This window comes from Telopea speciosissima, chromosome 2, assembly GCF_018873765.1.
Source record: "Telopea speciosissima isolate NSW1024214 ecotype Mountain lineage chromosome 2, Tspe_v1, whole genome shotgun sequence".
Taxonomy (NCBI): Eukaryota; Viridiplantae; Streptophyta; class Magnoliopsida; order Proteales; family Proteaceae; genus Telopea; species Telopea speciosissima.
Genome location: NC_057917.1, coordinates 42787971 through 42803935, shown reverse-complemented (window position 1 = coordinate 42803935; position 15965 = coordinate 42787971). Strand labels below are relative to the sequence as shown.

General features: G+C 39.6%; 1 protein-coding gene and 1 long non-coding RNA gene across 3 annotated transcripts; one reads left to right on the top strand and one right to left on the bottom strand.

Moving 5' to 3' along the window:
* Window positions 1-2978: 2978 nt before the first annotated feature.
* LOC122653189 lies at window positions 2979-3453 on the top strand. The gene is made up of 3 exons (XR_006331721.1): window positions 2979-3065; window positions 3155-3247; window positions 3350-3453. It is a non-coding gene; the product is annotated as an uncharacterized LOC122653189 (long non-coding RNA).
* A 1558-nt stretch (window positions 3454-5011) lies between these two features.
* LOC122652575 (cyclic dof factor 1-like) lies at window positions 5012-7900 on the bottom strand. 2 transcript variants are annotated; one of them, XM_043846358.1, is made up of 2 exons: window positions 7673-7900; window positions 5012-6768 (listed from the first exon to the last, which is right to left on the bottom strand). In XM_043846358.1, the coding sequence occupies exons 1-2, from the start codon at window positions 7802-7804 to the stop codon at window positions 5371-5373; spliced, it is 1530 nt and encodes a 509-aa protein (XP_043702293.1). In that variant the 5' UTR covers window positions 7805-7900; the 3' UTR covers window positions 5012-5370. The 2 variants fall into 2 exon arrangements, with proteins under 2 accessions (XP_043702293.1, XP_043702294.1); XM_043846359.1 differs by having other exon boundaries at window positions 7691-7900.
* Between the last annotated feature and the right edge of the window lie 8065 nt (window positions 7901-15965).

Genomic DNA, 15965 nt, shown 5'->3' with positions numbered 1-15965 from the left:
TAGAGGGGAAGACGTTTATATACACTAGTTTACCCCCTCTCTGTGTTGAAGTCAATTCAACAAGTACAATATTGCGTAAAAGACTATAGGGCATTTGTGAATTTACTATATCACAGCAGTCTATTGTAAATTCTATTTTCGAGATGTTGTAATTCTTATTGGACCTTAAAACATCTAAAAGATGTTTGTGAAAATAATTATTATAAGGATATACTCAGTGCACGAGGCTCTCGCCACTTCGAATTAATTATCTAAGGCATGGGTAAGACTTTGTAATGATTTTTTAGTCCTTTAATTGACATAGACCCAAGAACTCTAGTGGAATGAGGATGATGCATTAGGAATAGTCGGGATAGCTCAACTGGTAGAGCAGAGGACTAAAAATCCTCGTGTCACCAATTCAGATATGGTTCCTAACACATGATTAATTTCTAGAATTAGAACAGATACTCGTACGAATTCATTGATATGGATAGGCATACATATTCGTTAATAGTCATGATCATGCAACATATTTATGTCTGGGTATCTAGAGATATATCCCTATAGAATATAGTATAGTAGAATAAACAATATTAATTTTTAAAACTTTGCAAACAATAGACCAAAATACCGTTGATGCCAAATTTTGGTCCAATCAATTATAGACATTCTTTCTCTATGATATTCTCCCAATAAGGCCATTGGATTCCATGTTAGCTGTCTCTTTCGAATACAATCAAACACTGAAAATCCAGTACACCAATATATAGTCAAGGGAGACATCAACTGTTGGTGCACCAAAACTCACAATGCATAACCACACTGATAAAGACCCCTTAGGTCAAGGGACCGACTGTACACTATTAATGAGAATTCCGTTCCAAATCAACTAACAGTAGCGCACATGCAAAATCTCGTATGAATCAGTTCAATGTACTGACTGTATGTACACTCGCACTTGTGTCCTGAAATCTCAATTCCTAAGTACACACAATGCAGTGACCATATAAACTAGGTGTCCAGTCCTGGCTCTAGTTGTGAGCAAGTTTAAGTTAAAACCTAAAAACTACTAAGGCCCATATGTAAATCATGCAAGTTAATTTATTTAACCCATATGAATATGGATTTCATGGACACATTTTCAACACTACCAAGCCCTATGCAAGTGTAATTTTTCGGTTAAAAGGACTCTTACACATGGTCAAAACTTGCCCAAAGGTCAAAATATGAGCAAAAGAAAGCATAATAGTTCAACAATCAGAATTAATGGGAAATCTAGTACAAGGTAAGCTATATATTTGAGTTCCTGACCATAAAATTGGACATGTGACTAATCAAAATGAAGATCTACCAAATCAATGGTTTAAATTGGATACATGAACCTTCCACTTGGCTTAATTACAACCAAGGATTTAGGATTTGGTATCGGTCTCGGTCGATGCCGATCTAGATCGATCGACATCGCTCCAAATCAGATAGTACATCGCTCCAAATCAGACAGATTTATCCTTATTTTTCTTCAAAAATTGGATTTTTTAAAAAACTTTTCAACTCTTGGTCCATACTAATCCATCGATACGGTAATTTTTCTGTCCTCGAACATAAGATGGTCCAAAATCCTAATAAGTAAGTTTTCATATGAGGGACTCGGACACATAAAATGGCCTCACCGACACAAAAGACAAACAAGATAAGCTATTTTCATCCATATGGTATAACCATGAAGTTTTTTTCTTTAAAAGCTTTTTTGTTTGGTAAGAATGTAAAGGTTCACTCATCAACGACAGATAAACTCCTACCGTCTACCACATGAGAGCTAGGTAACTAGACAAGAATTGGAATTGGGCCAAACAATCCTCTCCGTAATAGATTATGCCCTCCTAGCAAGGATATTTATAACAGTATTAGCAGTCCTTGAAATATAAAAAAACTGACAATCATCAAAACATGTAGCAAGGTGAAGGATGTCCTCTAACACAGATCTAGTTGCAAGATTGGAGTCAGAGATAGAATTCTTCAAGGCTGAGATGATCTCCTGACTGTCGCTTTCCACCCTTCGCTTCCTGACATCTTTAGATATGGCTTCTAGCATCCCTTGGCAAACAGCAAGTGCCTCACCCACATTCACCTCCGTAAATACCAAGGGGTCCAAGACTAAGATTTGGCACCTACCATGCTGGTCACGCAACAGGTAACCCACACCTGATTGGTTTCCTTTCTTCACATAAGAAGCATCGCAGTTTAAGGTGAAATAACCAGCTACTAGTGGCTTCCCTCGATGGACCTTTTTGATAAAAAAAACCTAAAAGAGGAAAAATAGATAAACATCGGGACTAGCTCAAGACATACAAGTAAGTCTTTCTTCTGGATAAGCTTTGCGATCGGGCGGGCAGTCTTCGTAATAGAAGAGACATTTAACGATAAGTTTGTGCTTGTTTGAAATTGTTTGAATGAAGTACGTCATTCATAATATATAAAATAGGGTAAAGTACACGTATCTCCCTATAATGCATTTAATATTTCTTGTACCTCTTAAGCAGTTCAATATTCCACGTACCACCCTTGCTTTATATCCCAAATGCCAAATAGATCAAATCCATTAAATACTACCGTTAGATGCCAAAATTTTGACCATTTTACCTTTTGCTCCATGTTCTTAAATCTGAAAAGACTTAATTACCCTCACTTATTTGTTGTCCTAAACTAATTGAAAAGGACCATTTTACCCTTTGTTTTATTTTTATAAATGAAAAGACCTAATTGCCTTCATTTATGTATTTCCCTAACCTAATTTAAAAAGACTATTTTACCCCTAAATATTTGTTCCTAAAAACCCCAAAATGCCCTCATCTTCCCCAAATCATCATCTTTTTTGACATACCCACCACCGCCACCGCCACACACCATTAACACCATCACCAACCCAACCCCTTCATTCTGAGACTAATGCTGCTGCTGCTGCCACCACCACAGTTGTGGTGCCGTCTGATATGGCGGTGGCGGAGACCACGGCAACCCCATCTTCAGATCGGCCAATTCTGCAACCACATGATCAGAGACAGTTCAATTCGGAAAGGCGTTAGGTGGTCCTCTATCTCAGGCCAATTTTTTACTAAATAGTTAATTTTAGTTTTTTTTTCTTATTAATGAAGTAATGTGTATATTTGTTTAGGGATGGAAACAAGAGAAGAACTTGAAATTTTTGTTGCAGAAAGTGTTGAAACAAAGCGATGTGGGTAATCTTGGGAGGATAGTATTGCCAAAAGTAAAATTTCTCTCTTTCCTCATCTTAGGGTTTTGAATTGAATTGATAATTATTGAGGGTTTTGCCTTTAGAATCTCAATTTGGTCGAAAATATTTAACCAGAAGGAAGCAGAAATGCATCTCCCGGAGCTGGAAGCAAGGGATGGGATCTCTATCGTCATGGAAGATATCGTAACCTCTCGCACCTGGAACATGCGTTATAGGTTAGAATCTATTAATAATACATTCAGAGAGAACTCATCTTTCATTCATTTTGGGTTACTTATTTCTCTGCTATGGGTGGTGGTGGTGGTGGGTAAAATAATCTTTTCAAATTAGGTTAGGGTAATACATAAATAAGGGTAATTAGGTCTTTTCATTTATAAAAATAAAACAAAGGGTAAAATGATCATTTTCAATTAGTTAGGGCAACAAATAAATGAGGATAATTAAGTCTTTTCAGATTTAAGAAAATGGAACAAAAGGTAAAATGATCAAAATTTTGACATCTAACAGTGGTATTTAACGGATTGAACTTATCTGGCATTTGGGGTGTAAAGCAAGGGTGGTACGTGAAATATTGAAGGGTGGTACGTGGAATATTGAGCCACTTAAGGGGGTACGAGGAATATTGGGTGCATTATAAGGGGTACGTGTACTTCAGCCTATAAAATATGTGAACAGAAATTTGTGGCAGTTTAGAATCTAGCTGCCTAAGAGGACCTGCTTTTTAATGTTTACCCGAATGAACTGTTCTTGAATCTGGATAATGGTAACAAAAGCTTAAGTTGGAGGCACTGCATAGAATATTCTGTTTTAATTTCAGTGCTCTAGAACAATTAGTAGTGGTTAAATGATTGGAAATGGGAAAGCAGTGTTGGAAATGAGCCAGCTAACTGAGGGTTCTGTGTCATTAGGTATACTGGATTTCATGTGTTTTGCCTGTGTTATTAGGAATACAGGCAAGTAGAGAGCATGATATAGATGCAAACAACAGGGTACAATACATTTTCAATGATTTGCCTTTTTAAGTCTAAAAGCCAACATTGTATCTGTCAAACATTAGATAGCCATGATGCAACTAATCCTCAAGAAAAAATTAAGTATGAAGCATCAATCCTAATTGCATAAAGAATGATGTGATCTTTGACCATTTTCAGTCGTATTTGAAATAAAGGAAAAAGAACGCTACCTGGTCGCGTGGCTCCTGCACCCAGACACAGGAGTCAGGAGCACACGAAAGTGCCATCCTGCAAACCCCATAAAATCAATACTTACGACTATGTTTATGCCCATGCGTGCGCAGAGTAAACTTAAGACTCTCATAATCTTCTCAGAAAAGAAAATTCAATCAAAAGAATATGTCAAGATTAAAATACTGTCAATTTTGATGATAATTTTCTTTTCTTTTCTGTTTTTTGAAATATTTGAATACTTTAAAAACTTGGGAGGGGCTTTTGATGGATAAAAAAAAGGCTCTCAACTCATGACTTCTAGTGGCCCTAGAACACAACCAAACAATCAAGGTTGAAATTAGCAGACAAGTAACACAATACTCAGTAAGAGCAGCTTTAAATTCTTACAGGATAATAGAAAATATCCTCTTCAAAGCTAAGAGAAGATCCCACAAATAGGTAAAAATTCAATATCTTGATCTCAAATGAAGTTGGGTCAAGAAATACAGACCATAGTTTCCAAAGCTGCAGCACTCCTTAAAAGCGATGAATGAGAGCTGTTACTGATGGCGAAAGTGTTGACCGAAAAAAAAAAACCAGACAAGGGAAGTGATTTGCACTTGCATCACTCTTTCCCTCAACTGGTTCAAAACCAAAACATATGCATGCAACTGCAAATCTGGAATCTATAGTATGGATAAAGTATCAGACAAGCACTATAAACAGCTCAAAGCTACCCTCTACTATTTACAGCATACTCTCGACCAGTTTAGATGGTGTTGCCAACCTAGTGGATTCTGGTGGCTCATGACCATCAAAACCAAGTACGAAAATAAAGCCCTGCCATAAAAGACAGCATCAGCAAAAAGCTGCTCCCTTATGCTCTATACAACAAAATGTTCAGCCAGTATGCATGAGTCAACCACAGTTCTAGGCTCTTTCGGAAAAAAAACTCCATGCACATCCCGGTTACGTGCTCTCGTGAAAGGTCTGAGAGCGAGAAAAAGCTGCAGGGTTTGCTTGTAACACCTGTGCTGCCTCTGGTGCAACTTGGTCTTCCATTTTGGGTTCGAAAGTTTTAAAAATACTGCCTTTTGTTCGTGGTTCATTCTGATCCAGATTAATACCCAGAGTAGCCCAAATAGAACTCTTTGCAGCCTCATCAGGATCATCAATTCTTAGCGTCTTAGGAACCCAAAGATACTTTTCCAGTTTCTCTTCCCCCTGTACACTTGCATCTCTAGAATGCTTCCCTAAGGTTGGAGAGCCATTCCCAGAGCAGCTACTGTTGCTAGGGGAGGATGATGGTGAAAGGCTACCATTAGATCCAAGCCACGGAACATTCCATGCACCTGCAGGCCAGTTAAGCATGCCACCCCAATAGGACGCAGGCATACATGGGAAGGGGTTGCGTGGTGCACAAAAGGTGGGAGCTGCCACCATATGTGGGAAAACCCATTGCATCGCACTAGGGTTACTGCTATCCTGTCCATTAACCAATTCAGACGGGCATCGGCCTACTGCCGTTGCAGCTACATCGTTCCAAGCAGGGTTCCATGGGTAAGCCCAAGGAGGACCAGGGTAAAATTGAAGAGGATGTGTAGGAGTAGGCCCACTACAATATTCCGTTGTACCACCTTGCTGCATCTGCACCATATTTTCATGTTTTTCAATTTCATGGCATGTTGAGACTGTAATTGAAGAGACACATGAGGGTTCCTGTCCATTTTCTTCACAAGCCACCATACCGATCTCAATTTTTCTCTTCTGCTCCTCAAGATTAAGCACAGATGCCATAGACTCACATAGAGTTGCATCAGGACCAAATTTTAGGACTGTTCCATTTCCCTTCATGGGTTTTGAAGGATTGGGAAGCCCTCCACAGGAAACAACTTGGTGATCTGCTAAATCAGGATTGTCGACCCTGGTGCTTGGCATTCCATCAGAAGACATCATTATATGATGATACTGTGAGGCTGAATGCTTATTTTTGCGCCGTCCAGCACCCACAGGAACATTTCTCATTGTTCCCCCAGCAGTCCAATATCTCTGGCATTTCTTGCAGAAGTGCCTGGGTTGATTAACATTGTAATTATTGTAGTAGCAGAACTTTGTGTCCAAGCTATTGCATCGAGGACATGGAAGGAGCTTGTCAGGCTTCTTGAGAACTTTCTCTTGGGTTGCCATATCAGTCTCAGCCTGGCCTTCATCATGATTAGAATCTACAGTTGCTTTATTTTCTTCCTTGGTGGGAGTTTGATGGTTGCCTTCCTTACCATTATCCATGCTGGAAGACTTATCATGGTTCCTGGACTCATCTGTAGGACCACCTTCATCCTCTACCTTTTTTGTTTCGCTGCATGCAACCTGAACAAATAAGAAATCATTAGTGTAATGAGCATCTAGAATTCAGGGAAAAGTTTAGCATGACATTCAACCGTTCAACCATGAAATAACACTGAATCAGGGTTTCAACTAACAGTTACTTCCAAATTTTGAAAAGGTTTATCCTAACCCACTCTCCAAACAAGAGAATAAATACCATCAAATTTAAGATTTTAGAAGCCCTAATTATATCATGAAAACAGTTACTTAAGCCACATGACCACAAACTTTTCAAATAAAAATCTAATTTGAAGGCACATGAATAAAACTTTTTCATATCAAGACCTAATAATTAGGTAAATGCCGACTCAGCTTCAATCGAACAGATAAATTTCCCTATTAAATTGATAATAAATAACTCTCTCTCTCTCTCTTATGAAGAAATATTAGTCTTTGATACTCTCCATTTCATAGACCAAAAACCCGAAAGAAGAACTAGGATAACCCACTTTACTTAATTTCAATATCATCTATTTACCTTATAACATTTGGGGTTCTATCACAGCACATTATTAAACACATCAAACCAAACCTTCACACCCAGTGGAGAGAAAAAGGGAAAATCAAAATCAAACTTCAAATTACAGCACCAAGAAATTCCAGTGGCGAAAATTCAACAACACAAAACCCATAAAGAATCAGAAGAAGAAGAAAGTCCCATAAATCCACATTTAAAATTGAAGAGAAATCTTAATAAATAGTGGTGTATTTCATTTCACCACCAGATTCAGATTACAACCCATGAAAAGAAAGAGAAGCATCAAGTATCAGGAAAACAGGAAACAAAAGAAACTGATAAGGATCCATTAGAACAACAAACATGTATTGATGAAACCTCAAAATGGATAGACAAGAAGTGGAGTAAGGAAAGTATTAATATACATACTGTCTCAGCAGACTCCACCGGAACCTGACATTCGGGATCGGATTTCTCCCCTGCTTCCTGTGGAATCTGGTTCTCCTGTAACGGGATAGTCTTCCCAAAAAGCTTAATAGCCGGATCTTTAACCTCAAACATTTTTCCCCTTTTCGATTTCTACTCTCAACTATGTCGGAAGCTCAAAGAGATCGACGCGCATATCCTTTCTCAAAACACAAAGAATCGGAAAGAGAGAAAACAGAGCAGAGCAAGACTTTTTTTTGTTCGAAAATCAAAACCCAGAAAAAACCCTTTGGGAGAATAATAAGCCCCTTAAAAAGCACAAAGAACGTGATGGGATAAGGGGAGATGGGTATTTTTAATTTTAAAATCTCATTTTACTATTTTCTTTCTTAATATAAGACTTCAGTGTGAACTTTACCATGAAGCATCGGTTGCTATTACTGCCAGTTGGCATCCTAATAAGCAAAGCGAGTGATTCTCAGCCACGAGAATTCGTGGCTGTAAATCTAGCGGATGACATCAGTCTCTGAAAAGCAGCCAAAAGAGACCTTTCCTCTTTTTCTCTCTTTATGACTTCTAAAATCGAGAAGAAATCCCATTTTCACTTTTCAACACTATTTGCCTTTGCCCGTTTGGATCAGGAGTTAGGACAGAAGGGGGACACGCTGTTGTACCTACGACACATGTCTCACCCACCATCATTTAAGGGATATTTTTTAAAACAAGAAGAGAATATGTGTTAAGAGTGTGTTTAATGTACATGCATGCCTTGAAGGATAGCCAGCTCTTTGTTTTTTTGTTTGGTAAGAAGGGATCTATTCATCACTTGTGGGATGCACAAAATACGAAATACAAGATTTCATAAGCCACATAGTAGAATTGGGCCAAATTGTGATATATATAATTGATATTGCATTTCTTGCTAGGAAATCTACAATATAGTAGACTAGAAATATGACAAAACTTAAATCCATAAAGCAAGTAGATAAGAGAAAGATATCTAAGATTATGGGTTGAGTGGAGAGTGGCGCTCGTGTGACTTGCTTCTAGGGAGGACTTGGTATATTTTATGAGTTCCTTGCAATCAGACTCCACTAGGAGGTATTCCATGCATTTAGCTAGCTATTTGAAGGTTAGCCAGCACTCGAGAAAATCTTACAAGGGCCAGGTTTTCTGAATGGATCTGTCCGTATGGTGGGTATCCATGGACACCTTTTTAAAAAACGTAGCATCTAAGATGGGGGTTATAAATTGCGTGTAGACTCAAAGCTTTAGTTACATTGAAGTTGGTCCTGAAAAAGCTTTCTATACAAGATGGTGCATGACGATGCTTTTTTTTTTTGGTAACATGAAGCTCTACTAATAATCATGTGAGGGCCCTTGAACTCCAAACATGTCTTGGAGCCAAGGAGTGGAAATGGGCCAATCTGTCATACACATGCTAGACAGGGTCCTCCTGGCCAGGGTATCTGCAATAGTATTTAGATCCCGTGGAATAAAAGAAAATGAAACAGTAGTAAAAGAATTACATAGGCGCATTACATCATCCAGAATCACAACTGCTTCAAGGGGAGGGTGCATAAGAGAACCCTGAAGGTAGAGAATTGCCTCTCTGCAGTCAGATTCTACAACAAGGTACGTTATTCCTAGAGTGGCCGCTTTGGCAATGGCCATTCTGATGGCAAGAGCTTCACCTTGCAGTGCAGAAGTGATATTTAGGGGAGCGGATAATGCATGTAAGAGCCTTCCCACATCTAACCGAAACACCAAGCCATTGCCTCCCTCCAAGCTACCTTGTTTCAAAGCCGCATCACAATTTACCTTTACAAAACTTGTTGGAGGCGGGAACCAGTGCGAGACATGTGGAGGTTGCAAAAGAGTTGTTGTCGTATTGTATTGCAACCCTTTCGCTGAAGCTTTGTGGTATTCCAAGAACGCACTCTCCACCACCAAAATGACTTCTTGAGGGGTCCATTCCTTCGTGCCAAAGACATAGTCGTTACGCGCTCGCCAAATATACCAACATATAAATGCAGCTCTTGCTAATGATTCTTTGGCTAATTTTTTGTCCCCCCTAAAAAGGTCCTCCCAGCTCTATAGCCATAGCAAAAATGAGGGATCTTGGCTAGTAGGAGGAATATATGACATGGAACTCCCAAACCAAACAGCCCTTGTGAAACAGCAACTAAGAAGGATGTGGTCTGACGTCTCCTTCATACCCCCACATCTACGACAATTTAGATCTATTGGAATCTTCCTAGAGTGAAGCCCTTCACCTGTTGGAAGACCATCTGCACATGCCCTCCACATAAAGGCCTTAATCTTTGGTAAGATATCAATATTCCAAATACAATTCCGAACTTTGTTTGGAACCAGATCCCATTTATGCTGTCATGAAATAGAAGCATGGTTTGCAACAGATGCTTGAGCCATATTAGACAACATATGGTATGTTAATTTCACACTGAACAACCCATTCTTTGCGGCACCCCAAACCAATTTATCGTTTCTTGGGAACATACTAAGGCTAATAGATTGAATAGCCTTCCTCTCCTCTGGGCAAAATAGAAGTTGACGCAAACTCCTTCGCCAGGTGCGAGTTATAGGGTCTATTAAATCTGACACCACATGAGCTTGATAACCAGTTGTCATCGTACTTTGGATCTTATAACCAGGTAAGGTAGGAACCCAATTGTTGTTTCATATATTGATCGAGTCACCAGTTCCCACTTGCCAAATCAAACCTGATTGGAGAACAGCCCTACATTCCAAGAGACTTCGCCATCCCCAAGATGGCCTATTACCTACCTTGGCATGAAGGAAATCCGTGAAGGGAAAATATATGGATTTAATGAAGCAAGCCCAATGAGATTCAGGTGAAGACAATGCTTGAACCAATAAGAAGGTTCAGGATGATAAATGAAGGGGAATAGTTTTCTGATTGGGAGCATGGATCCTATGCCAACTCGAGGCAAATGGGAGCGCAAGCAAAAGCATCAATAGTGGTAGGATTTCCGATTGTCATGGGGTGGGGCAATGATTTTGCCCCACTCTATGTTTGGGCGTAGGAGCCACACTCCTAGACAAAGTCCTTTGAGTCCTTTTTCCCATACATGAAAGGCTACATGATTAATGGGAAAAAGAATGTATACTAAACGCGTGGATCCTATACCCAAACATAGGAGCATGCAAAATTATAGCCCTACTCCCCATGATATAAAAGATCTCATCCATGTTGATGCCCCTGTGCATGCTCTCATTGGCCCCTGCACAGGGTGTAGGGCTACACGACCAGGTAATGATCTCTTGCCTATGATTAAATTTAGGGAGAAAGAATCTTGCTTGATCTTTTGGGCCAAACAGGTAAGTGTTGGATCCAGAAGGTTCCATTTATACATTATGTGTTAATTGGGTCAAATTTTCATATACATAATTGACAGTGCATTTCTTGCTAGGAAATTTGTAATAGAGTAGGCTAGAAATATGACAAAACTTACAATCCATAAAGTAAGTAGATATGAGAAAGATATCTAAGATTATGGGTTGAGTGGAGAGTGGGGCTCTTGTGACTTGCTTCTAGGGAGGACTTGGTATATTTTATGAGTTCCTTGCAATCAGACTCCACTAGGAGGTATTCCATGCATTTAGCTGGCTATTTGAAGGATAGCCAGCTCGAGAAATTCTTACAAGGGCCAGGTTTTCTAAATGGATCTGTTTGTATGGTGGGTATCCATGGACACCTTTTTAAAACACTTAGCATCTACGATAGGGGGTATAAATTGCGTGTAGACTCAAAGCTTTAGTTACATTGAAGTTGGTCCTGAAAAAGCTTTCTAGACAAGATGGTGCATGACAATGCTTGAACCAATAAGAAGGTTCAGGATGATAAATGAAGGGGAATAGTTTTCTGATCGGGAGCGTGGATCCTATGCCAACTCAAGGCAAATGGGAGCGCATGCGAAAGCATCAATGGTGGTGGGATTTTCTCTTGTCATGGGGTGGGGCAATAATTTTGTCCCATTCTGTGTTTGGGCGCAGGAGCTACACTCCTAGACAGAGTCCTTTTTCCCATACATGAAAGGCTACATGATTAATGGGAAAAAGAATGTTTACTAAATGCGCATGCTCTCATTGGTCCCTGCACGGGGTGTAGGGCTACACAGCCAGGTAATGATCTCTTGCCTATGATTAAATTTAGGGAGAAAGAATCTTGCTTGATCTTTTGGGCCAAACAGGTAAGTGTTGGATCCAGAAGGTTCCATTTATACTGTGTTATGGATATGAAACCATTGTGTGATGCGTGTTTGAGTGTACTAACATGTTTATTAATATGATAAGCATTTGATGTAACCCAAACTGCTGAAAAGATACCATTGAAGAAAGAACAAGGCATGTTCATTAGATGAAAAAAATGCTGAAAACAGTCTTCCACATACAGGGGATGATCTTTCGTGACTTGAAAGTTCAAGGAGTTGAAGGCATCCTTCAAGGAACGAGATTAGGATTGGACTATTATTGGCATATCTTTGTAATCCTAATGTATATGATCAACAAGATGAAAAAAATCTCATGATAGTTACATAAAAAGGGACTTAAATGATAAAACTAAGAAACTAAGTGGTTGGCTTTGAGAATTGTCTAAGTCTGCTGTCCACGATCTTCTGTGAACAGGGACGGACGATCAAGCTTAATTGGTAGACCAAAAATATTCTAAGTTATAGCTCACGAACAATTGAGATTTATTGTTTTGTGTCCACAGATGACCATCAAATTGGATTATTTACATTTGATATTGTAGACACTAAAATTTTGCCACCACCCTTGGCGATGATGACAAACGAGACATGGATGAAAGGAATCACACTTATGACCCTTGAAAAGCCCCAAAAAAAACACAAAAAAAATCATAACAACCCAAAAAAGCCCATGAAAGGCCCAAAACCTCAATGCTGGGGAAATATCTTAAGCGCGGCGCCATGACCAAGGCGCTATAGAAAGATTTCCACGGCGCCGTTGAAGACTTCCATGGTGCCTCAGAATATTGTGTGGCACTATGAAAAAGGACAAATGTCAGCCGAGTGATGTCATCCATGGCGTCGTGGTTGACCATCAAGGCATCGCGGTTTAGGGGTGCCCTCCTATAAATAGGAAGGTCCCCCTCCCCCCAAAAAAAAGGAAGGGGAGAGTGGGGGAGGGCGTCCCAACCCATTTTTTAGCCCCTTTTACCTCCTTTGAAGCCATTTGACTGATTTTGTGAGTATTCTTGCAAGTCATGGGTAAATCCTTCAATTACCCTATTTGAAGAGTGAATGTTCATATCCCAGGTTAAGCCATTACTCTGTCTGCATACAGGTAGCGAAAACTTCTCTTTTTACAGTCGTTATTCCATTAGTGTACGGGTAGCGAAAGGTCCTTCCACAAGCCATCATTCTGGTCGAAAAGCCAATGATGATCCATCCATCCGTCTCCACCTGAGCTTGGGGACTATCGATGGTCAAGAAATATTTATATAGAGGTATAATCATTGCATTTTATATTGGCACAATGTAGTCTTTTGGGTTTTTTGTGTTAGTGTAAATACTATACATTGGTGTATGTTTTTCGCTGATGATATTGTTTTGAGAGATGAAACAGTGGAAGGGATTAATGCAAAGCTGGAGTTATGGAGATCAAGCTTGGAATCATGAGGTTTTAAGTTAAGCTGAACAAAGATAGAGTATATGATGTGTAACTTCAGTCAAACCAGGAGAGGTGATGAAGTGGTGAAACTTGAGGAGTAAGAGCTACTATAAAGTGAATGCTTTAGATACCTGGGGTCAACCATTAACAAAGAGGGTGATATAAAGGATGATGTTTCCCATAGAATTAAAGTAGGATGGATGAAGTGGAGAGGCGCATCGAGAGTGTTATGTGACAAATGCATGCCGGTTAAGCTTAGGGGGAAATTCTACAAGACAGTAATATGACCAACCATGACTTATGGAGTAGAATGTTGGGCAGTTAAGAAAAGTAATATAGATAAGCTGAGTATGTAGCAGAGATGAGGATGTTGAGGAGGATGTGTGGCAAGACTAGGAGAGATAGAGTAAGGAATGATTGTATTAGAACCGAATTGGGAGTAGCACCAATCTAAGACAAGCTTCATGAGAGCCGCTTGAGGTGGTTTGGCCATGTCCAACAGAGACCTATGGATGCACCGGTAAGGAAGAGCAATCAAATTCAATTTAACAGAGCTAAAAGAGGTAGGGGCAGGCCTAAGATGACTATTGGAGAAGTGGTAAGAAAGGATATGCTTGTGGTAGGGGTGTAGGGCTCGATCCTAGTATAACCGTAGATAGAGTTGTTTGGAGGATAAGGACCCATATAGCCGACCCCTTGTAGGGGAATGTTCGTAGGATGCTACTTTGAGTTTTTCCTTTACTTATTTTCTTTTCTTCTTCCTTTTACTTCTTTTACTCCTTTTTTACTTTGCTTATTTCTTTTACTGTCATAACCTCTATCGGACCTGTGTAGCCGACCCCATTTAGTTGGGATAAGGTTATGGTTGTTGTTGTTGTAAATACTGTACATATTGATAGAATGCATGTTATGTAGTCATCTTGTGAATATGTTATAAGGAGATAATATTTGACATTTAGCATCTATAATAGAAAGACCGATTTAACCGGGCAAAGTGGGGTGCTAATACCTTCCCATACTTGTAACCTAACCCCTTACCCATTCTCTGATTAGACCATATAGAATCATGTAGCCCATTTCCACTCATATCGGATAGGACTACACCCATTGGGTCCTAGGACCTAATCCTAGGTGGCGACTCCATGTTTTTTTATAAATCATTATCTCAATTCCCATGATGATATATCGAAATGATACGCCATTATTCATCAAAGACCTTTTGTCGCCACAAGGCCACGAAACCTTGACCCGACAGGGATGCCTCTATCGAGCGTTTCCCCTATGGAACCGATTCAGGATCGCAGTACTTACAGTGGCGACTCCGTTGGGGACACATGGGTGAATACCTATTCGCGGTCAAGCTTTCAAAAATAGATGCTACTGATAAATGCAAGAATGTTCTCTCTAATATTGTGTGAAAATATATATGACTAACCATTTGTATGATATTAACTGCATCATGGATTGTGTTCGAAGGGAAATCAAATGACGAGGGTACTCCCTGTTGTGCCTCTACCCCCGGGGAGTTGGGGCACATCATACTAAGTACTCTAAGATCGAATAATGGGCACTTCCTATACCATCTTCATGCATGCACACACACACGACATGGGAACACATTCAGACACATTGTTAGTTGTTGGACCCCATGTGTAGTCATGGGTAATTCACAGTGAAGCCACAACCCCTGATATTTACTTTACAGGTTTAGCATCACCAATGAGGATAATTACTAGTGTGCTGTGGGGTGCGTTAGCCACTCAAAAAAGCCACTAGCACGATTATTTTGAGATCGTGTGACCTACTCCCCAGGTATATTAAAAAAACCATGTACCTATAACTCGTGTAAGCGACAAGTATATCGGTTTTATCAAGGGTGACCTTTTTTGTCCTATCAGCCTACCTATATCATAGATCATATAGGAAAATAGACCATATACGATTAGGATACGACACAAACTAACCATTAGCTTGTTGTGGTCCAAATTTAAGAGTTTTCAATGATTAATCTTGTTTTAATACAAGGTGCCATCAAAAGTAGGGAATTCCATAGTCCCGCGATAATCCCTCGGAAGAACTATGGGTAATTCGTTCCCATATGGCCTAAAGATGATGGAATCCTACATGTCCCTTGAAGAATGGGCACCTTGTATTAATCCAATATATATTAATTAGGAATCTTAAATTAGGTCTATTTTTGTTTTCGCGTAATAAACTTTTCTTGGCTTAAGAGATGTTGAACAATGATGGTATACGGGATGTGGTTTTTTCGATCTCTCACAAGAAGGGAAGTTTTCGTCACAACAAACGTCAGAAACTTTCCCAAAATAGAGGATATGATTACACTCTCGATTACCTAAACAAAGATAAATCGAAGGCCAAGAACGGATTATTACACAAACTGACTCTTGTTTGTCTTATGTGTTTTTGCTCCGTTTGAGGTAGGTTCCTCTCTTCTAGTATCTAAAATAGGATGTTCTTTCTTATGTAGAGGCACGATTCCATACCTGAGAAAGCTCTCCTTACCTGTGTGAATTTGAAATGATGGAAGATTAACCCAGATCAATTCACCATCCCCTCGAGACCTTCGGTCATCTTCTCCTTCGTCCAGTTCTTC